Here is a 24,742-nt window from a genome sequence, read left to right on the forward strand (position 1 = left end):
TTTGATCATATTACTCGTTTTATCGGCGATCGATCGAATTAATTAACGAACGAATGAAAAACGCGTGGGAAGAATATTTCCTTCTTCGAACGTTCTCCGAGCCCTCCTGGATCTAAAACGACGTTTCTATTACGTTCGATTTACTACCGCCAGTAAATCGATCTTTTGGAGAAGGTAAGACGATAGCGTTGTTGCGATTTTCGTTCAAGGAACTGTCGCTTTATAAACCTCGTGGTTCTTCGAACGTACACCCCCAAACCCGCTTGTATTTCGATCCTCGAAGGTTTCCTTTTGATCGCGTGGCAGCAGATTTTTCCTCGGATAATTTTAATCGAAATAAATCGATTTCATTTCATTTGTACGAATAAACATCGGACATCGTCCGGTTTTCATCGGGTTTCCTTCTCTTTTCCAAATCGTGGACCTGTAAATAAATGAAAAGAAAGGATCGATTGTACGACCGAATGTCGCTTTGTTCCGCAAACGTTAAAATAGCCGTCGGCCGAAAGATTTCATTTGGCATCGAGCTAATAACAACCAACGAAGAACCGACAAGTGTTGTTTCAAGATGCCTACACGTAACTATATAAGTGTCGAGTTGGCGAAACGTCAGCAGCATCCAACTCTGCTGATTTATTAGTTGGATTTTTCGTATATCTCGCGCGCTGTCCTCGAAGAGGCGATTCGAGATACACGGCCATTTCCCACTCGAAAAGACGACGGTCGTATTGATGCGCTCTTACCGAACTTGATCTAGTTTCTATCTATTGACATTGACCGAATCGAAAAAGCGACGTGTGCTCGTAATCCGGCGCGCGGAGACTCCTTTCTTCTTTCAAATTTTACAATTTCAGAACAGAATCTTTACAAATTTTTTTTTTTCAAAGAAACAAACTTTATCGCGCGATTTATTTTCTTTTATGAATTTTTAAGCGAGAGAATTAAAATATCTCGCAGATGAGATCGTCGTGTTATTTGCGACGAGGTAATAAAAAAAGAAAGAAAAAATATTTCTCCGGATCCTCCTCTTAATCTCTACCGATTATTCTTTATACGCGGCTAATGAAGTTGATCGTATCGCGGTCTTCTTTCATCCTTCTCAAAAAAGAAAGGCCTTCGATAACGTCACGTGGCCAGCCGTTAATTTAATTTTTATGGGCGTCGCACGGTAGGCGAGAGGAAAGTACTAGCCATAGCAGACGATTCGCAGACAAGATCCTGAAACGGTTTGGGCCGCTCGAACGGTTCACGACCGACTCGAATACGACGATGAAATATTAAACAGAAACGGGAGCAACGTTCGATATTTGAAATTTTCAAATTTCCCGTGCAAGAAAGTGACACGAGTAATAAGACGTCATAAGAAGTAACGAAGCGATACCAGTCAAATGTATTTTTTTATTGTTATTTATTTTTTCAGCTCTCTCTTTCCCTGTTTCTTTCTTTTTTATTTCTCCGGCGATAAAAATGTCCAAGTGAAATTCGCAAAAGAATGACTACTATATATATATATTTATATATACGTATATCTATGTATGTACGTATTTACGCGTATATGAATATAAACGTCATGTTTTATCGCTCGAAAGGAAGTTTTATTGTTGGCTAACATTCGATGGATTAATGTTATATTCGAGAGCGTCGGTGGACGAACGGGGAGAAAGGTTTCTTCGACGAATAAAACGAGAGAGAAAGAGCAGGAACTCGTACGACATTTTTCCACTTCTCGCGAACAAAAGGTATCTAGGAGAAAGATCCGGTGTATTCCCTTCTTCCATTTTTTATCTCGTTTCTTTTCTCTTTTCTTCTCCGAGAGCCTGACCTCGAACACGTAGAAAGAAATAGAGAAATAGAGAGAGAGAGAGAGAGAGAGAGAGAGATTTGATAGAAAATACGACTAGCTCAGCGCTTTTTATTCGAGCCTCGTGCGTACCAACAGTTTAGAGTAATAAACTGGTTTCAAAGTTCCGGTTTCCCATCTTTCTTCGTCTCACCCAGCTGGACGCAACTCGGGCAGCCTTAATAAGGCAATGAAACCTTTATTACGCGTACTTGGAACGAGACCTCGTGTCTCGGACTCTATTTCTCTTTCTCTCTTTATCTCTATTTCTTTGCTAAATTCCAATAGACGTTAAGTACCCCGTTTTAATCACCTATGGTGGCTGTGCTAGGTGCTCGTGTTAGACGCTCGCGTTAGCTAGGTGCTTGGAATCTCGTAACTTCGTCAAATGAAGTCTTTGCTCTCAATAAGAAACGGTTTACATCGTTTTCACGCACGTTGCTATTCAGAACGTATCGATATCGTGGGTCTCGCAAGCAAAATGATATTTATACTCGATACGATTGTTTATACTCGAGGCTTTATATCTTATATTCATACGCGTACACATACACATATATATATATATATATGTATAGATATATATAAAATATTGGTTGGTATGAATTTATGAAAAAAAAGCAAAATCGGCTTCGTATACGAAAGATCAAATGTCAGAAATTCTAGCGACGACCAAACTACTCCATTTTCGAAAGATAAGAGTTGTCTTATCGTAACATTTTATATAGCCGCTCGCTGCGCGCTCGCTTCGAGTGACATATAGGAAAGATAGGAAAGAGCACCAGCTGCTAAAATATTTTTAATGGTAAACTCGACGACGGTATTATTTTATAATTTTTTTCAACGCTCGTCCGATAGGGAGGACAATGGGAAACTGGAAAGACAATCGAACGTCAAGCCCATAGAACCTTTCATTGCCAAACAGCTTCTACGTATTGAAATTCAATCGTACCGCCGGCATCCGAGATGCCTTTGTCGTTCACGTCGTAGGCCGCGCCAACACAATTTCCGTTTAGGAGGGAGAATTCGAATGCTTCGATTCGTGTCTCTACCCCTTTTCTCTTTCTCTTTCCATGATCCTTCGCAGCAACGCAACTCTTCATCTACGCCCGGTGACTGACTAATTATCCCTTCGTATTCCTACAATAATTCGTCGGGACGGCAGTTTTACTCGGGAATTTGTAAATCGATCGAACGATAATCGATTGTCGATTATCTCTGTTATATCGCGTACTGTATTTAGTTATTCAAACGACGCATACAATCTCCTCTTTTCTCCTTCGATCGAATACATTTTTCATATCTTTCCTGCGAGAGAAGCGGGTAACAATGGTAGAAGGAATAACGGAAACATATCTCTTCGTTTCCTTTCTTACGGCAACATTGAACGTGGATGGACATCGCTGAACTACAACCGGATGCGAGACGCGATCTCACGATGGAAAAGTCGTACACGTGTTTTGTGTACGCGTGCTTCGAAACGTTTCTGTATCTCTCGAGAAAGAAATAAAGAGCCAGAGAGAAGCGCATGAAGCGAGTACGAAACTTTCTTCCTTGCGGAGTGATACACCTAATATTTTTCTTGCTAGAGAAAGAGAGAGAGAGAAAGAAAGAACAGAGCGAAGGACGAATCGATGCTCTCCGCCTACGATTAAGAAGAACTTGGACCAGATCCAGAAGATTTCGCGAGAGAAAGACAAAAGCCATATCTATAGAACGAGGAGAATAAAAATGAAAACTTCGATAAGACGTCTCAACCGTTCCTTTTTTTTTCCCTCCTTCGACTCCTTCGAAAGTAGCCTTCCTCGTTTGGATAAGTGAATACATATGCATGTATTCGTATATAGTTTTACTTATTCATTTGAGCGATCAAATCGACGGAATCGAGATAAAATATGTATGCGACGTGGGTCGAAAATAAAATATATCTATACGCGTGACGTGAGATCAGTTAGTAATTCTCGTCGTCGTAGAGGGTGGAATATCTAAATCCTATAAAACTGACGCGGGATAAAGAAAAAGATTTATAGATTTTCACGAAGGATTATAAATCCATACTGGTTTGTTACCTTGACACGCGGCAACGAGGCGTTCACTCCAGAAGCCGGAAAACGTTAATCGTCCTGTCGTTTTGCAACGACGCAACGACAACAGCATCTTCGAGATAGGTGAATCGTTTGAAAGTATCGTAAACGTCTCTATGGCTTTTCTTTTTCTATAGAAAAACGGCGAGTATGATCGGAGAGGTCGCAAGAAAATAATGTCTCCGTTCGCGTCGATCGATCCATCGATCGATCCAACGAACGAACGAACGAACGAACGAACGAACGAACGAACGTACGAAGGAACGAGGATCAGAGTCGAACGGAGAAAAAGCTAATGAAATCGATCGTTGGAAGAAGACTGGAGCGAGTCAGAAGTGTCAACAAGTCGCTCGAAGAATTTTAATCGCATTACTACCAACCGTTTCTATATCTTTAAATAGCAAGAGAACTTTACGGAGCTCGAGGAACGCTCGTAAAAGTCTTCCTCGCGACTATAATGATCGTTAAGCTGAACGCCGATGCTAATTCGATATCGATCGATCGAATGCGATGAAAAATTGTTGCTGGATATTTCTTTTTTTTTCTCCCCTTCCCCTTTAAATTTCCAAGCACGCACGCGTCGCAACGATTGTTTAAGAAGCAACACTCGATTCTTTCTTTCTCTTGCTAATTGTGATGATTCCAACGTAATGATACATCGCGAGGAATGTTCGTATCGATTATGCGCGTCGCATTGGAAAAAAGAAAAGAAAAGAAGAAGAAGAAAAAAAATAAATCGAGCAAGTCCATTTGCGATTGAGATGAAGTTTTTACGTCGAGTAAATGGAAACGCTTGATAAATTCATTAACTCGAGATAACGTGAGAATTTGTGGGAGAATGGTAAACGTACTTTGAACTCCCTTTTTACTACGAAACTGCGTACTATCTACGGATTTCGACGTCCGACCGATATTAGTCCCTTACTACTCGAAACGGACTAGCGGATATGCTCCGATTAAATACGAACGAACGAATAAATTATTAGCCCTTAGATATTTCCATCTTTTAACAAGGTGTCTCGAAACAACGTCCGTCGTGGACGTCCTTTGTGACGCGATTGACGTCTTACGACAAGGTTGAAATTCCAGACGCGTTAAGAATTAACGATTGCGTCTTCTGAAAGAAGCGCGAAACGAAACGAGAGAGAGAGAGAGAGAGAGAGAGAGAGAGAGAGAAAGGGGAGAAAGAATAAGAAGAAAAAAAACGCGTGCATACGCTTATCGCCGGGAATTTCGTATGCATCGAGTGAAATATGGAAATGCATACTATATTGTTTGACGTCGTGCTCGTATGTGCTACCGGAAGTCACGTGGTGCGTGGCAGCTTGCGCGCGCACGGCCCACAGGAAGTAACGTCGATACGAACCAACGTCAACAGTCCCATTATGTAAGAAAAAGAAGAAAGCGAAGGAAAAGAGGAGGAGGAGGAGGAGGAGGAGGATAAGAAATGTGCGAGAGCGAGAGAGAAGCTTTAATAGCGACGTTCTTATCCAACTGTACGATCAGCATCGAAGAATCATCGGTACGGTTCCATTAACCCTCTGATCCCTTCCAAGGTAACGGGATATGCATGACCCCAAGGCGTTTTCTTTAACGATATACCTACCTCGGAACGAAATTAATACGCGAGCACGCCACACTAGGGTTATATTATAAAGAGAAGAGGAAGAGGATGGTCGAAGGAAAGGACTGTCACGAGAGGAGGCAGATGAAATTATGAAGTTTGATAGGGAAGCTGACTCGACTACTTCCTAGCGAGTTTGAAGTAAATCGAAATAGACGGGTGGTTCGTCGAGGAAGTTCGAAGAAACCTTTCAAAGCGATCGTTTCATACTACAATTTCTTATTTCTTTCTCTACCATCATCCATCCTGCTTTCATTTGGAATTAATTGGAGAACCGAAGTACGTGGTTAACGCGTTTCTTTTTTTCTCTCTTTTTTCTCTTTTCTCTTTTCTTTCTTTCTTTCTTTTTTCTTTTTTCTTCGGGATATCCTTCCTGCTTTCTGAGACTTTAGAAAAATCTCTAAACGCGAGTTTTTCCCGCGAGAAAGAAACGAACGCGCGCTCGTTCGAACTCATTGATAGGCGAAACCGGTTATTTTTTAAGCCGGTCGTAACTCGCCACGGTTCATTGTCCTCTTGTCTCGTTCTCGGCCACATAACGTATGTATATATGTATGTATGCACGTATGTATGCATGTACGTACGTATAGAACTACTAAAAGGGTAATTGCGCCTCATAACCAGAGAGTAGAAGAGAGGCGAGATCTTAATATCGTTTCGATCGATACGAACACGAAAATAGCCGATCGATCGTTTCATCGAACTTTTCATTCTCCGAACAATCGACATTATCAAACGAACCTTGCAAACCTACGACATTGCGACTTTCTAACGTTACGCAAGAAATTAATGCGAATGAACGTAATCGATAGCCCGTCGCGTACGATGACTCCGATCGACTCCATCGTCTCTTCTGTTATTCTCATTGATATTCGTCTCGGCTAAATGCCATGCAACTTCTTTGCCTATACCAGAGATTTCGTTTCGAACGTCGAAGAAAATCAACGATCGCTTGATAGATCTATCTCTTGAAAGTTAAACAAACAGTGGGATTCGACGACGACGAAAGGTCGATTACGACGTCTCGAAAGAAATTCGAGAGCTATACGTGTTATCATTTACGAGAAAATATATAACCTAAGGGAAATAAGACAAGAAGAAACGACAACATTGAAAATCGAAACTTTCACCGATGGAAGTAGAGAATTCGATTAATTCGAACGCCGCGTATTGGAGAAATAATTACTCGATCGCACCTGCTTGTTTCTTGACAACCGATATTTAATTATCGGCCATGCCTCTTCTCCTTAGTTGCTCGTTAACGAAAGAACTCAAACCTCGGAGAGTTAAAGAAGAGAGACTCGTTAATGCACGCGTCGCTACGGAGGGACAGACACACTTAAGTAGAAAAAGAGTACGCACATAGGCGTATTTTCTAGTTAGACGTATGTACCTACAGAGATAATGGCGGCCTCACAACGGCAGTCTTGTAATCGGACGAAGAAATGAATATCTCCATTAGTGCATGGCCATAGTCAGGGACCCACATATGCACGGGCGCATAAAGTCAAAGTGCGTATGGAGTTATAACGGTAAAAGGATGTACGACGCTCGTATTTGCGTTTATGTATTTCCTACATACACGTACGTAACTCGCCGTTTACGTAGGCGCGTACGTACGTACGCATAAGGTTGTATTGGAAATAAATCAACACCCGGTACATTCTCTTGGTTGTCAAAGAGTTTCGCCTTCGAAGATCGAACGGAACCGTCAATAACTAATCGCGTGTGGTTTAGCTCGCCGCGTTACGTTCGCACGCTCCGTCTCTATTGGCGGTGAGTATTCACAATCGGAGATAAGTAACTTAGAAAGCTCTTGTTAATCTAACTAGCGCTCGACGCTCGTCTAGTTACTTCTTAGCAGTGCCGGGTGTCTCTTTACCATTCGTTTTGAAGGAATTATTGAGGAAAGCCTGGATACGTTACGTACGTCCGGATACGATACACTTCTTTGATCTCCGATCGATCGTGACACGGATCTCGAAGGAAAAAAGTTAAAACAAAAAACAAAAGTATGTAAATCGCTAACGATCCTAAGTTATCTTCCAACGTCAGCGATCGTACCTCGCGATCGAAAGAAAAATGCCGACGGACGTCGGTCGGACGTTCTTTCGTTTTTAATAAAGATAATTTCACCGAGCCAGCGAAGAAAAAGAATGATAATAAGAAGAGGAAAAGTTGAATCGAAAGGATCGTTTTAACAGTTAGGAGGCTATCGCAAGCCGGAACAGTACGAGCATTATTATGTTTCTTTCATCTAGGATCGTTAACGTCGGCCCATCCCACAGGTAGAGTATTTATATTATTGCGAAATGCGAGATACAATGTCGAGCGATCGAGTTACAGTGTCAGACCGTCGAGCCAGCATTAACGGCGACACAACTGCGAGCGTTAACCAGCTTCTGTCGCTTCTTTCTTCCTTTCGAATCTTCCTTGTGGTCTCTCTCGTAACGTTGATATCAAAAGACGCAACAGCTTCCGTATCAAGTGTTCTTATTTTTTTTTTTTTTTTTTTTTTATCAACGTCGCACCGGCGACACTCGCGCACACTTCGGTAAACGTTTCGCGACTTATTTACATTTCGTTTTTCTTCATTCTTTTACTCGATACGATAAAATGTCGTTGGAGATCTTTGATAAAGATATTTGTACGATAGCCTAGAAATTTCCAATATCCCTCTTATCGTATATTCTTCTGGTATGTCGCAGGGGCAATTAAGATTTCACGTAAAAGAAGATAATAAAGCGTATTTACGAGGAACGGAAATTATCGAATTTTCCTTTAACGATGCGACGACGTCGTGAAAGTTTCAATCGTAACTCGATCGAAACGTAAAGAACGAAACTCGAGTTAAGATTCACGCGAGGAACTCGATCCGCGCTGCTCGATCGATCGATCGATCGATCGATCGAGCCTGATAACGAGCATTAACGATACGAGAATTAAAGGAAACTCTTTGAATCGTATAATTCGATCTTACAGGTTGACCGAGATACACGTTTTGCACTTCTTTCCGAGCAAGCAGTTATTTCGAAATGGTAAGCAAAATTTTCCCCGTGACTCAGGGATAAAGCGTAATCTCGTAAGCAAGCTCGATTATCGGTCAAGCGTTTATCGTCTTCGAGCGACTTACGTTGGATTCGGAAAGAAAGTTTAACAAACTCGTGGCTCGTTCGAAAACAATCGTCGTGATGATGATGAAAGCCGAGTGTTCGTAAAGTAAAAACGAAAGAAAAATTTGTAAACTGAAAACGTGCCGATCTTGAGGCGAAACGCACTTATTCGAGAAATTGCCTCTAATTTACGATTCTTAAACGTTCGCGTTTGGAATTATTATTACTAAACGAACCGATGATATTTAAATAATCATTTCTTTTATTTTTATACTTTTCATTAAATGACATATGCATACGCGTGCGTGTACGTATATATAAAGTCGTTAAACAAACTTTTAACGATTACAAACATGTCACCTTCGATCTTTAATAGTATACAATTTGCTACGGTGTATACAGTCTTACTGGAAATATCCGGATGGATAAGAAATTAGAAAAAAAGGAAGAAGAAAAAAAAAAGAAAAAACGGAACGTTCACGTTGGATCGTGAGTTTCTTGCGGCCAGAAGCGAAGCAGGATACTCGCGTAATGAGAGGAGCGTGCAAGAAGGCGCGAATATCATTGTTAGTTTACGTAAGCGAAACTTCTTGTTGCTATCTTCTCGAGTAAGAGTCACGGAATGAACAAAAGAGAATCGTATGTCCGATCGATCCGACGTTTCAAGGAGACGCAACGACGACGCAACCACGACGACGACGACGACGACGACGACGACAACTTTCCGATTAGTACAACTCGCAGAAACGTTCGTGGATCATCGTTCCCTTATCTCGTCGCTTCGAAAAACCAAGAGACTTCGAGTCAGAGAAATCGCGTTTATGAGTCACGATCGGGTTTCTCGAAAAGGCCCACCAACGGAAATAGTCAGTTTATTCAGTTTCCGGGTAAAATAAGATATCTCGTTTCGATCGCTTCGCGTATTAAAAGATTTTATACGTATTCGTGATTAGATTATAAGCGTCGTTTTAATCCGAATTATCAAATTTATTTTCTTCTTTATATCCTTGTCAAAGGATTGAATATGTCTCACGGATAACTCGAATCTCTAATCCTGAGAATTATCATTGAACAGAACTATTTAATACGTTTCGCAAGGAAAAAATTTTAGAAGAATTATTTCATGTCTAATGCTGTCGAAAGATAAATGAAAAAAAAAAAAGGAAAAAGAGAAGAAAGATTTGACCGAAAATCCGATCTCGAGAATCGAAAGATAAAACGTCGATTAAAAGCCAGACGATCGACCCACTTCTTTCTCTCCTTATCTACGTATGTATATAGGTGATAATAAACACCGATCAATTTGCCAATAACGATAACGAAAACTGCCACCGGAACACGGTCGGCCTTTCCCCTGAAAACGCGTAGGTTCGACCATACAACTTTGGCCAGCTGTATTTCCTATCTACGTATCTATTATTAAAAGAAACTTTTCGCTGTCAATCTCGAATAAGCTTTACGAAATGACGAAGCTTTGGAAATAATGGAGAAAAGCTTTCTAACACCGCATCAACAATTTGCATGTAACCTAACGCTATAATAGAATTTCCTATATCATTGTTATTGTTATCGTTACGTTATATTTTAGTACGATATACAGCAAGCATCGAGAACTTGAAACAAAAGGAGCAGAAAGCGAGCGAGCGAGCGAGCACCGCGAGAGAGGACTTTCGCGGAACGGACGGTCGTTGTTGCGCAAGCTGCAACAATTAGGTGCAAATCCCGCAAAGAAACTTTCTAAATTCACGTATGAATTAGCTCGGAGAAGTCCGATAAACCGCACGTACGAGCTAAGTCGGTTGTCTACGTTGCCCGGGACTGAGGTACACGGGATGGATGAATATTTACCCACGTAATACATACGTAAAGGTAACTGCAATATGCCGTTGTGGGCAAGCTTCTGTATGTTTCTTTACGTATACGTTCGCGTATGTTCGTGTAGGAGAGGTTCACGTGCATCGGTGTGTTCCACGTACCAGGTGATGCCTGAAAATTGCACGTTGCAAAAAGGCTCGAGTATAGTTATGCAACGACCACGGGTCGAGCATATAACGAAATTCGATCGTCCCTGCCGCATAATAACTTTGAGAAAAGAAGAGGGAGGGGGAGGGAGAAAGATATTAAAGAGACAAATCATAATGACGTGGTGACTCCACGCGATCCTAGCTCCTTCTCTTTCTTCTTCTTTCTCTCTTTTCTACCGAGAAACCGTAGCCGCGTGCTCGAGGTCGTAACCAGCGAGGAAGAAGTAATTATTGGGATGAACGAATTTGTCAGGGAAAAGAAATACGTGGATATATATCGCTGATATTTATGGCTGGACGAGCTCGAAGGACGAACTTGCTTTTTTTTGGCGCCATTTCCCCCGCCCCCCTTCTTTCCTTCTTCCTCGACGAATCGTATGGTACGAAACAAACGTTTCTAAGGATAGATTAAAGCGTGATTCCTCCGAGAACGATTATACCATCGTAAATATTCCGATCGAGGCGAAGATTTTGAAATTGTGGAAAATGAAATATCTCGTGAACTTGGAGAGCTCGCGCGTGAGTGAGTGCGCTAGAAGACACCTACGCGCGACTGGCACGCGTATCGGAGTTACACGTACGTAGACGATCAAAAAGAAAATGAAAAAATAAAACAAAAAAGGAAAAAAAAGGAGCCGGATAGTCCGACCTCGTTCCAATACATCGCGAAGGCGAATAAGCGTTGCGTCGGTGATAAATTAACATGGAGAACCGGTTAATTATCGAAAGTCTCTTATCAGAATTCAGAGTACGTGGCCGGCAGCTTTCTTGTCCAAGGATGATGTATCGCGATCGGTTTGAACACAATCGCCTCTGGCTCTTACAAAATTCTCTAGTCTCGTTTCTTACCTCGTGAGATACTGGATTGTTCTTGTTTCGAGTGGCGTTGGATGTATTATTAATGGAGGAGAGCGTGGTGAGGGTTGCCGTGCCGACACCTCCGACCGTCTTTCCACTGACCTTGGTACCAGCACCGCCGACATCTTTGTGCAGCGTTCCGGGACTCTGCAACATATGAAATATGGACTCGTTAATTTTAATCCCCCCCGATGTATCTCGACGTCGTTTCTAAAGCTCCCTCGCTCCTCTTCTCTCCCCGAGGCCCGAGCTTTTTAACCTTTCGACCATGGAGTCCTTCAATCGCGAGCTTCTCGACGTTAATTCTTATCAATAACAATGTTTTCCCTTCTTCGATACAATTTTTTTCCAGCGCTCTCTTTCGATTTTTCTTCTATATCTTGCGAAGTAGTAACGTATACGATCTCCGTAGAAGCAGGCCAAAGGTCAAATCGAAAGAATACACTTTCACGCGATAAATAACGCGAAAACAATGAATGCAAATGAGCCGTGTGACGGGCGATCTGTCGGTAGATTTTCAAAACAATGTTCAACTAATTAATGATCGTCTTGTTTAAGCCGAGAATCTACGGTTCATGGACGTATCGGAGATTTCGCGAGGAGAAGAGGACGACGATGCTGTACCATACACTAAGATAAAATATACGAAATTAAACGGATGATATTAAGAGTAGAAAACGATAAATCTATTTGGAATCTTTGCAAACGTGTTACCCGTAACGATTCGATTTCGAACGAAAACACAGGCGTGTCCGGAAACCATAGGGCAATGTCCGGGACGGTCGTTCGTTCTACGACCGATCCATTGTCAATGTCAAATCGTTCGGCCGTTTCTCGTCCCGTTAAATCGTAGGTCAACGTACGTTTACGGCGCGTATCTATATCGAATCGATTTCATTGAAGTCGTTTTACGAACGAAACCGTTTTCATAAACGTTCCTTTATGCGTTACGATAAAATATATACGAAGAAGGAGATATCGACGATGGTTTACAAAGAGACGCCGAGTATATCTCAACGAGATCGAAGTACTTCGAACGAACATTAAAAGGAGAGTTAAAAGAAGCTCCGTTAGGACAGTCATCGAGACAATGGAGTCGTGAAAGAATCGCGACGAAAGAAAGCCATGGGGCCTCTCCCCCCCTCTCTCTCTCTCTCTCTTAATGATCTCCAATCGATGTTCATGCCCCTACGAACCTTGTAGATCACTTTCACGAGCCATTGTCTTCGCGCGGACTCACGATTACTTCTTAATTAAAAATATCTCTCGTTCTCTTTCTCTTTCTCTTTCCCCGTTTTCCAACGGTGTCTTAATTATTGAAGAAATAATGAAGTATGCGCGTAGTCACGTTCCTTTTTTAGGTCAAACCGAACACGTGATTCAGAGCGACGTTTGTGTGTAAACTGCAAGGTTGTTCCCGTTAAGTTTGCAAGAAACGTAAAGTGTGCTACGCGATCGCGAATGTTAGCACGAAACGAATACGTTTTTTATCGAATCTCTGAGAGGCAAAACGAGAGAGGTTTTATTCGCGATCGACAGCGATGTCGAAACGATTTTTGTCGATTTTATATGACGAAGCGAAAAAAAAAAGAAAACAATAAGAAAAAAAAAAAAAAAACTGTGAACGTAAAACGACCGATCTCAAATACCTAAGTGCGTCAAGATACAAAGAATTATGAAATAATTCGTTCGGTAGAAACCGTGTCGCGTTCCGTCGAAGAAAATCCTCACGAATCCTTGACGTCCCACGCTTCCTCCTAAACACGTGCTTCGATAAATTTCTTTAGAGAAATAGTCTGAAAGTAGAGTAGGGTAAACCCTCCCTGGAAAGAAGATATCGAGAACTTTCAAATTTTTCTTCTGGAAAATTCAAGAGAGACTGACACATGGGTGGAGCCTAGAGAAGAGGTTTGAACGGATGCCGCTGGACAAAGAAGAGGATCGAGGCAGGGTCCGGCCGGATGAAGAAGAAAAGAACGAAAACAGGAAGAAGAAAAAGAAGTGGTCTATAAATCGACGAGAATAGAGAAAAGAGAGAGAGAGAGAGAGAGAGAGAGAATAAGAAAAGAAAAGCGAGACACCCACGGTCGAACTTCGAAGCCTATCATTACTCCCTTGCCCATGGCAGAGAGCTTAATCTCTTTCGGATTTCGCATCTTTTCTCCCAATTTCGTTTCTTTTCTTTTCGTTTTTCTTTTTCTCTGTCTTTTTTTTACTCCATCGAGACACCTGGCAGCACGCGTTAGGTTCTGATAGCAGGTGATCGGATTTTGCTTCTGCATCGCATGTACGTGAAATCTCGCTGAAAGTGTGAGACCATCAGCGAGTTTATAAGGTAGGAATAGCCTGTTTGGTCCCTCGAAAACACGGTCGCAGGATATGCGTGCAGCTTAGCAGATGTATCTCGTTCTGACACCTGCCAACCTGCAGGAGCACACAAAGAATAGGTTTAGGACAGCAGCTGCTGGCGCTCCTCCTTCGTCCTTCTCACTCGGCACCTTCCCTCTCGACTACCTACACTTTTTTATCGGTCCCCCTTCCTTCCTCGAGAACGAGGTTGCAGTCTCCCACGGGCGAAAGGGTATTTAAACCTTTTTCTATTTTTTTTTTTTTTTTTCTTCGACTCGTCGAAACGTTTATAGGTCTCTCGTGAGAATTCTTTGATTGCTTTCAATACTCAAATATACGATTGAGTTCTCGATAATAATCGAAGGCAATTTATAAAACTTAACGTCACTTTTTATGGGTTTAAGCAGATATATAAAAAGAAAAATAAATCTATCGTCGTAAACGCCAACGCTCGAAATTGTTGAAACCGTTTCTTCGATTCGTCGAACGAAAATCAAAGAAAATTACGAATACAATCTTGACTCTAATCGATCAATCAACGAGGGTAGTGGTATATAACGCTATGGGTGTCAGTTAGAAGGGAATTAAGTCGGCCGCGTAGAACTCGACGACAAGTGTCTCGCAGCAGTCACGACCGCGATAAGCGGATGATTCTAGGATCGCTTTTCACTTCCTAGAGATATAGCATACGACCCGACCTTATATATCGAGAAGTTTTGTCGTTTCGAATAACGAAAACGGGGAAAGCTGCTGAAAATTGGTTCAAAGTTTCGTCATTCGCGAATAGCTAACTATTAAAAGAAAAGATAGATTATTAACGAAGTAGAGCGATATTCGTTTCAACACGGCTACCTCGAGTTTATATAATTGCCTGGCACAACTTCATTAAGGCACTGAATTTAAAAGTATATCTCTGTTACACCAACTCGAATCGCGCCGTATAGATGTATAGAAATAAGAAAGTACGCGTTACAGGATGCATTAATAATTTTATAGACAGACATTAATAATTTCATAGATGTATAATAAAAAAAATATGTAATCGTCGTTCGAAGAAGAGAAGGTACTTACTCACTCGTCGAATAACGACGAGTAACCGTTGGAAGGAGTAATAAAAGAGGCGTCATAGAGTATCGTCATTTTTCGAATCTAGGCCACTTGTCAATTGTCTTACGAGCGAGCGCGCACCATCGTCACGAGGAACGCGTGTGACTTAACCGCTGTTGATCGCAAGCCACGTTATTAATTACCGTTCTAATGTGAACGTACTCATTCGTTTTCAAAGTTATCGCGTCTTTCGATCTAATAGTGATCGTCGAAAAGACATCGTCTTCTTATCGATCATAGTCCGCGCGTTTTATCGCTTTTCTTTCTCTCTCTCTCTCTCTCTCTCTTTTTTCTTTCTTCCTTACGTTCGTTCGAAACGAGCTGACCGACGTCTCGACGAATTAATTCCGAAACCGACGACTATTTCTTATATATTTACGAACGATGGTTTCTTGGCCGGATACGTCGAGGCCTTGCACATTGACCGCGAAAAATGCAAGAGGATGGAAATAAAAAGAGTCGAAATCGATTTGCACTCGCTCTCTCGCTAAGCAATTACGCGTTTCCCTGAAAGCTGGTAAAAGTTTCGATGCGCAGCTACGTCCTCGAACGAGTAATAGCAGCCGGTTGCGAAGAACCAATGAACCAGCCACCTTTTACCGTGGACCTATACGCAAACGTGTCCGCTCAGCCAGCTACTTATATACAATGATTTTCTCTAGCCTCGTCTCGATGTTTTCACGAATACCAAATTAGTTGTTGATCGTCGATTGAGAGAAAAAAAAACCGTTCTTGGCGAATCTAACCCAGCTAAAAACTCGCAACCTCCTTACAACGTAACGAGAAACGTATTAGAGGATCGATCGATCAGTCGGTTCTCATTATTCTAGGATGATCAAAAGAACACAAGTTTCTCTTCATGACGGTCGAACAATTTCTAAGAATCTCACAAAATGGATCATCGTCCCGATCTTTCCACGAAGTGGATATCTATTATCCGAGTGCTACTCGCTATTCCTACTTTCGAGGTAACAATCGCAAGTTTTTCGAGATATATCGCGGCCTGGAATTATTTTGCAAAGTTCCTGGAAAGTACTTCACCTAGAAATCCAAGGAGAAGGGATAAACCCACTTTTCCATTTCCAAAGGAACTACTCGTACGGTACGAACGTATAAGAGGAAAAAGTGCGGAGAAGAAAACTCGTCTCGAATCTAGATTTTTAGAGCCCCCTGTCCTATATATCGGTGTATGTTTTCCCGTAACTTCCTCGTGAGGTAATGACTCGACGACTAGATACTTAACTCGTAATGATTCTTCTCTATTCCTCTCCCGACAACTCGTTTCTCTCTCTCTCTCTCTCTCTATTACTCTTCGTTCTCTATGGATCGGTCAACAATGGGATCGTTGGCGTAGGTGACGGAGAACGACGAGCGCGGATAAAAAGAGAAAAAGAAAAAACGAGGAAGAGAGAAGTAGTGGCAGTTGTCGAAGAAGGGTTGCAAGGATCCTGAGAGGCAATACGGGATGCGAGCAGAGAACGGATGGACCGTCGAAGGAAAGCGAGAGAGGAGAGGGGAGAAGGGAAAAGGGTTCGATCGTGCTCAAGCGCGGCTTTCCTCTCGCGAAACGAGAGAAAAACGATGAACGAGAAGAAACGATCTCGAGAGAAGCTTTCTAGCTCGCATAAGCTTATACACATAGGAATTAGTGTTGATTTCAGTGACTTTTGAATGACTGCGAGTGTAAATAACTTTCTTCTCCTCGTTTTTCTTTTCTCTTTTATTCTTTTTTGTCTTTCAAGCAGATTCTTTCTCGGTTAGATCGATGCTCCAAAGGTCGATGAATTTGGTATTTTCGGAAAATAAGACGATTTTTAAATCGACGTTCTCTCTTCGTAAGGCGCAAGTTTATATTCTCTTCTCGCAAAGAAGAGAGAGAGAGAGAGAGAGAGAGAGAAAGAAAGAGACTTGACCTTCTTTCGATTATTGATCGAATATTATTAAGTCGATCTACCGGTCGGCTCTCTATACTCTTCGCTGTTCTAATATTTCGTGATTATTCGATGTCGCTTTCTAAAAAATCTCGTATATTTATACATACATATATATATATATATACGAGCAATGTGATTTGTGGTTTATAAATTTTTATCGAATGAATTTGTAATACATACTTAACTATTATTTTTCGAACGTTTTTAAAAGTTGTCAAAGTTTCGGAACGAACGTTCCTGTACCAGTCCACGTTTCGAAGATCGGAAGGAAAATATTCTAATCTCAGGATGGGAAAGAAAAAGATATAATGATACACGTTTTTACAAAAAGAGTAGATGGAAAGAATCGTATCTTATCTCGGCGGTCGTTTCTCCTCTCGTAGCTCGTGTACGAATGTGTACGTCTACACCGGCCGTAACGTAAATCTTGCGAGAGTATAAATAAAACGTTCCTTACAATTAAACGAACGCGACCGTTTTTGTTTATTTATTTACCTGACTAAATTTGCTCGCTAGCACGTTAGAGGTCTCTCGGAAATTTTTTTCCCTTGCGTCTGAGTATATACAAAGGAGAGACGGAGAGAGAGAGAGAGAGAGAGAGAGAGAGAGAGAGAGAGAGAGAGATCAGATATTTTGCGACGACGAAAAACTTATAAAATAAATAGGAGTACGAAGTTTAAAATTCCATTTGATTTCATTTTATTTATATGTACAGTACATACCGAGGCCCGAGCTATTTTCCGATTGATTTATTCGAAGTAACATCTTACCTCGAAAACTTTTATCGACTCGAACTATCTTTTCCGTTCTCTTTTAAGAAAACGAGAGAGAGAGAGAGAGGGAGAAAGAGAGAGAGAGAGGACCTTCTTTTTCACTCGCTTTCATTTTCCGTTACTCTTGTAAAAACAGAATGCTTTTCCAATAGAAACGAAGTAACACAATCCCACCTACTCGTTATTTATTTCCGTCTTCGATATTTACTGGCTCGATCGATAGAAATCAGGCCTTGACCCTCGACGACACACTTTTAACCGCACCCTCTTTTCAAAGACGCCCGACGTTTATTTTTCCGAGGTCGGAGGCTATTCGAAAATATTTAAAGAAGGATGTACCGCGATATCGATAAAAAAAAATCTAGAATCGACGTTAACGAGACTCGATTTCCAATTTGTAAATTATTTAATTCTCGATCGTACAGCGGAAAGAATCGTAACGACGGAACGAAGGGTGGAAGAAAAACTTTCTCGATCCGTCGGAACTAACTCTCGCGAAACTAAAGACACTCGTCATCGCTTTCGAAAATTTCTCCCTTTCCACGGACGATGACAGGACGTTGACTAACTTGGACGAATTTCTCTCTCTCCCTGTTTCTCTAACTGCGTTCGTTTGCTAGATAGGTTCGGTAGATCGAGAGACGAGACGATCGCATATCGAACTTGTCTTACCGAGATACGACGTGGCTCTGTTGGCCCGTGAACATATAAGCGAAACAGAACTTTCACGGCCACGGGCCCACCGACCTGGTCACTTACTGGTACCGACGACGGCCAGGTATATATCCAGGCGATCGCACGTACCTATTACATATATGGACGAGTATGTACGAGACGAGGACTCGTGTTGCAAAAAACGAAGCAGCAAGGAGACGCTCGCTCGTTGGTTCGTTCTGTTGCCGTTGCCGTTGCTGCTCTTCTTCGAGAGGGCAGAGAATCGACGCATAAAAAGGAAACAGGTTATCGAATTAAAGCGATACCACTGGCTCGATAGCAGCCTCCGAGCTGTAATTTCTATCCCGAGGCCAATCTTCGAGGTTGGATACGTATTCGGCGAGGCAACGGTATTATACGGGACGCCGACTCGGCCATGCCCTCCGTTCTTTCGTTCCAACGAAAACGATCGGGCCACCGGCTCCCTCCCTCTCGATGCCGCCTTCGTTTCTCTTTTCTCTTTCTTTTCTCTCTCTCTCCATCTCTTCTCGTTTTCGAAAGGAAACGGGATCGAATTTTGTTCCCCGGTGAACCTTTCTCATACCCGAGGGTTATACGGAGAGATTTGGAAGGAAGATAGTACGTATCGAACGGTTTTAAAGTTTCTTCGAAAAATTTCTGTGTTACTAAAATGTATTCCATTTGTAAGGAAAGATACTGGGAATATAAAGCAAACGATGAAAAAAGTGGGGCGTTCTCTATATAAAAGAAGAAAACAAAAAAGATGGAAAGAGAAACGAGAAGAAAAGAAGAAGAAATATCGAGTAACTCCGGGAACTTCTCCGAAGCATTTTATCGATTCCACCGAAAGAGAGAAAGAGGGACAGAAGGCGAGAGGAGAGACCTCGAATAAGACCTACAAAGACTTCCTTCTTCGCGATATCGTAGAAAAGAACTCGTACGTATCTACGCACAGAGAGACATCTCAGAAGAGAGGCAGACACACTTTCCAACGTCGATCCATTTAATCTCACTCGAAACGACGCGTTGAATCTCGAAAGAAAGAGGGCCCGGTGATGCACGCGCGCTTTTCTCGAACGCATACAACGACTCGCACGAGAGAGAAAGAGAGAGAGAGACGTACACGCATCCGTGTACCACGAGAGCGAGGGAAAAAAAGAGAGCGGGAGAGTGAGAGAAAGAGATAGAGACTCGACGGCAACGAAGACGCACACGTGTCTCCGTCTCACTCTCCTAGAGCGTCCAATTTTTCGTCGACTCTTCCTCGAGGACCCTCGCGACTCTTTCTCCCTCCCATCCCTTCCTCTCTCTCCTTTTTTTAGCTCTCCCTCTCTTTCTATCTTCCCAACTGTAATCCACGGGTTACTGCACCCCTTTTATTTTTAGAATACGAACGATGCACGGGAGAGCGACGCACGAACGTACTGTCGAGTCAAAAGTGTCGTTTCCTAGGGCTTCGTCGTTGAAAGAAACGCGTTGTTCGAACAACGACGACGACGACGACGACGACGACGACGACGCCAAGATATCCTTATCGACGTCAATTCGATCAACCCAGAGATATCGTCGTTAGTGATATTATTAGAAGGCGTTTGCTGATAATAACGACAGCTACTTCGCTTTTTTTCCTTTCTAACACGTTCTATCTATTTAGAAAGAAAATAAAATTTACTAGATGTAATAAGGGATTGGGACGAAAGGTCGTCTTCTCGATTCCAATAAAAATGTCCAATTTTTCAACGAAATACCAAAAGGGATTCTAAATCTTTCTGGGTTAAGAGAAATCGATGTAATAATTCGTATTCTCGCGAGGGCTTAAGCCGATATTCCGAAGGACACGAGAGACTATTTCCAACTCGTTTCAAATCCCGGACTCGGTGTTTCGATTCGACTTTGTAGTGGAACGCGTTATGTTTCCTCTTCCCGTTTCTTCAAGGCCACGATGTGTCGTTCTATCGCGCGGATAAAACACACGTTTCTACTCCACTCCTAATCGCACTGTAATTTAGCTACAAGTCTCGTTGTTGAGTTACGCACTTGTGCGAAATAGTACGAGTCAGGCGAAGGTTATGTTACGACCATTGCGATTTAATGACGCTTTTATACATAGATATATATATATATATATATATATATATATATATATACATATACACATAAAGAACGATTTTAAATGATCATTCTAAAGATAAGACGATCTAATCGCATGGTTCGAGAAAAAAGATTTGATGCTGCTGTAAACGGATAGCCAAGTAAACGCTATACCGAGATTTAAATACCACGAGCATACCGTCGGCCCACGCTAAAGTCCCACGATGGTTCGCGATCAGCTGTTCGACGATTTTCCACGTCTCTCCTTAACTCTCCTTAACGATCGCCTCGTTGCGTTATTCCCCATCCCTTTTTTACGTTCACGCTCGTAAAGAAATACCAGGAGAGCGACCTATCGTCATTAGCTTACTGTTAATATCATTATGTTTACTCTCTCTCTCCCTCTCTCTCTCTCACTCTCCCTGACGCATACGAACATACGTTTGAAAATCATAGAGAGACTATCTTTTTTTTCTTAACGCGTTATTTTCCTATTTTCATCGATCCACGCGCATATATATACTTACACACACATATATATATATATATATATATATATATATATATATGTATATATATCATTACAGACTACGGACGGAACAATGAGCTCGTCACTTTTCTCAGATAGAGCTCCACGCGGTTTAACAGCAGGACGAGAAGTCTATTGTTCACCTTAGTCGATACCAACCAAGTACCGTATGCGATCGGTCGGTCGGTCGGTCGGTCTAAACTCAATATACATACGTACTTAGACTTTTCCCTCGCCTTCCTGACACACGTGCGCACGTGTGCGGCTTTGCGCATAGGCGAGTTACTGTCGTAGCTGCTTAGCATTGTCATAGAAAAGTAAAGAGGGACGCGTAGGTATCCATACGAGTCCAAGCAACTTCTCCTACATACATCCCTTTCTTTTAACAACTATATTATATTACGTTTCTTTCTTCTCTCAGCTTCATCCGCTCGTTCTTTCTCGACGATGTTCATCATGATTACGATGAGTCAACAACGATTTATCAGAAAAATTGCACGCTGCAAAACTAACGTTTTCTCGCTTATATCCAGGCTACGGGTACTTCGTCGTCATCGTCGTCGTCGTTGTCGTCGTCGTCGTGTCTCCCATAACAACGTGCAATATCCAATGCGTTCGTCCACTAACATAACTGGTATATCAAACTAAAAGAAAAACTTGTAGGACACTCCGTGAGAAAGCGCACTCACCGACTTACGCAACGTCAAAGTCTTGCATTAAACAAGAAGCGAATGAAAGGAAGAGAATGAAAGGAAAAAAGGAGGAATCTATCCCTGGCTCGACGACGAGGATGAAACATCGAATACCAAATGCGGAAGAAGATATTCTCCCTTTCTCTCTCTCTCTCTCTCTCTCTCTCTTTCTCTCTCTCTATCTTTCTTTCTTGGAGAATGAAGTAAGTTTGGATTGAAAGGTGGTGAAGGAAAACAAAGGTCGTAAGAATAAAGAGAAAGAAAGATAAAAAAGAGAAGTGGGTGTACATACAAGGTACCTACATAGCGATATCGCGTCTCCTTTTATAAAACCGTTGTGGAATGGCTGGGTTGGACGACAAACTCGACGAGAGAGTTTCTACATGGTCCGTACCGTTATGTTTGTGGCCCGGCTCTCTTTCTTTCTTTCTTTCTTTCTTTCTTTCTTTCTCTCTCTCTCTCTCTCTCTCTTTCTTTCTCCTTCTTCATCGGGGAACACGCTTATTTCCCGATACACACCCAACTCCCTTTCTTTCGTATATATAAACAAACAAGTCGCGTCCCGACATTGAGAGAAAGAGAGAGGATAAAATTCTGACGAATAGTATCTCAAGGATGAGAGAGATCGATTGATGTTTCTCCAATAATGACGCACGCACGGGCACACGCGCACATACGCGCACACATACGTATGTACACGCAAAACAATACGTGTACTCTCGCGAAAGTGGAACTCCGTTCGTGAAAATAAACGGGAAATCCGTAGGATACGATCCTTTTTCTTTCTTCTCTCTTTTTTTTTTTTGCTCTCCTCTCCGCTTCACGTTGCTGCGACATTGAGAGAGAAAGGATACAATTACGCGTTAAACGAGGACGAGATCCTAACGACGACGTACCGATGCGTAGAACATCGTCGTATCGATCGATAGAAAATAAATGAAAATTTCAGACGAAACGCGAGACCGAGAGTGCCCTCGTAATTTCGACTCGAACGAGGTGTAATGATAGACGTCGAGAAAAACATGATGAAAATAACGATTAGAGAATAGAAAGTGTAACTTTTCATACTCACTCCTCCGTAAAGGGACTTTAATTTTACGTGATTAAGGGCTGGCACGTCGACCATCGAGCACTTGAGGAGAATCGTCGTCGTCTGGCTGGGCATTTTTCGGATCCCTTTTCACTGGTCACGCGTAATTCAACGCTCACGGGCAACGGCACGTCACTACGTTGATGTGATACGTCCATCGGTGTGTCACACGAGCCCGAAACTTCGATATTGCTTTCTTTTTATCTTTTATTTATCTTTCTCTCTCTCTCTCTCTCTTCTCTTCTCGTCCCTCTTTTTTTCCTGTTCTTTACTTTTTATATATATATATATATATATCGATCTCGCGCGAACGGTGGAGAGAAAGGGAGATAGATATACGAGCACGATCCTTTTCAAACGCACTAGATCGGATACGCTCTATCTTTCGTTCTTTGGCAGTGTCGATTGGCAGTGAAAGGTCGATCGTTCGATACAAAATAATTGACTACGAAATTTGGAAATTTTTTTACGAGATCAAGGACGAAGAAGACGTTGGACCGGAATACATGACAGATCCTCTCTTCTTCTCTTTTTCTTTCTTTACCTTTCCTATATTCCAGCTATGTTCTTTCTCTCTCTCTCTCTCTCTCTCTCTCTCTCTCAAAAGAGAGCCGCGACACACCGTGCGCGCGTCCGTCTGGCTGCTTGACTGACTGACTGACTGACTGACTGCTTTTCACTCACTCACTCACAACACGAAAGGCCGAGTGGAATCGTAGGCACGTCCCTCCCTACTCCGACTACATTCCCCCCACCACTCTCTAGCTCAGGCTCACTCTCCTCCCTTCCATTCGGCCAAGTGTGCTCGCACGCACACGCGTGCGACGAGGAGGAGAGGACCGGAGAGGAGAGGAGAAAAAACCGCGTCTGTGAACGAAAGGGAGAGATATACAACGAGATGAAAGAGAGAGAGAAAGAGAGAGAAAATAAGACGGAGAAAGAGTGGCAGGTACGGCTGCACCGGTTGGTCTTACACATTTCCATAAACGCGAATCTATAGACGTTTTTGTCCGGGGTTGTGTGTACGTGCGTGTAAATACGCGTTTCGTTTTACACGCACGAGACACGCAACGCAAAGAGGTCTCTTTGTCGCGTTTGCTCGCCAGAGAGAATTTCGACGAAAAGCCCGCACTTTTCGAAGGAACGTTTCGAAGGGGATACCACGCTCGTTCTCTGTTGTTTTTTGTCGTCGAGGGGGTAAAGGGGAAGAGGGGATGCTCGTTAAGGGTTCATGGCTCGTCGACGACGTCCTGCCGAGGCAATACACGCTTCGATTACGAGTGCTCGTTGATCCTCTCTGATGTTCCCTTTTGAGATTCCCTTTTTAAAATTCCCGCTTTAAGCGCGAGGATATAAAGCGGGAATTTTTAAAAGCGTACGAGAAAGAAAGAGAGAGAGAGAGAGAATGCTGCTCCGAAGTTATCGTCCTTTCGATCGATCGAATGTAAATTTTCGTACAGGGTGTAGAGGGTTGATATTCTATAAAAAAAGAAGAGACAAAAAATCCTAGACCCGTGCAATACGCTGTCCGCTGGTACTGTATCGCGGTTTGGTGGATTAGAAACGATCGTAACTATATCTCCTCTACGTTACGTCATCGAACTTGTTACCACGTTTACTTTTCCGAAAGAACCAACGAGTGGTAAATTCGCAAATTAGTTGAGAGCACGTTCCGTATACTCGAAAAGTTACCCTTTTTCTTTCATCCCTTTTATCTTTCCTTCTTGAAACTACCGAAAGCGAACGAACCCCTAGGTATTTCTTCGAGTAAGAAGAGTCCGGAGTGCTCGACGTGGTTCGAAGGTAGAGAAAGAGGGAGAGAGGGAGGGAGGGAAAGGGGAGAGAGAGAGACGGAGAAATGATATATGTACCTGTTTGCTCAGCGAGTACGCTCATCGTGCAGTCGTATTAATTAAAAGCAGCGTCATATCATTCAACGAAAAGTAGACGTCGATGCGT

At 42.3% G+C, this 24,742-nt stretch overlaps 1 protein-coding gene across 2 annotated transcripts in view; it reads right to left on the bottom strand.

Moving 5' to 3' along the window:
- LOC122630608 (dual specificity tyrosine-phosphorylation-regulated kinase mbk-2-like) overlaps nt 1-24,742 on the bottom strand; it is a 123,203-nt gene that overhangs the window by 14,069 nt on the left and 84,392 nt on the right. For both annotated transcript variants that reach the window (XM_043815278.1, XM_043815279.1), the window contains one exon: nt 11,535-11,690. In XM_043815278.1, the coding sequence (XP_043671213.1) occupies nt 11,535-11,690 (156 nt within the window). The remainder of the gene's footprint in view (nt 1-11,534; nt 11,691-24,742) is intronic.

Source organism: Vespula pensylvanica, chromosome 7, assembly GCF_014466175.1.
Source record: "Vespula pensylvanica isolate Volc-1 chromosome 7, ASM1446617v1, whole genome shotgun sequence".
NCBI classification, from domain to species: Eukaryota; Metazoa; Arthropoda; class Insecta; order Hymenoptera; family Vespidae; genus Vespula; species Vespula pensylvanica.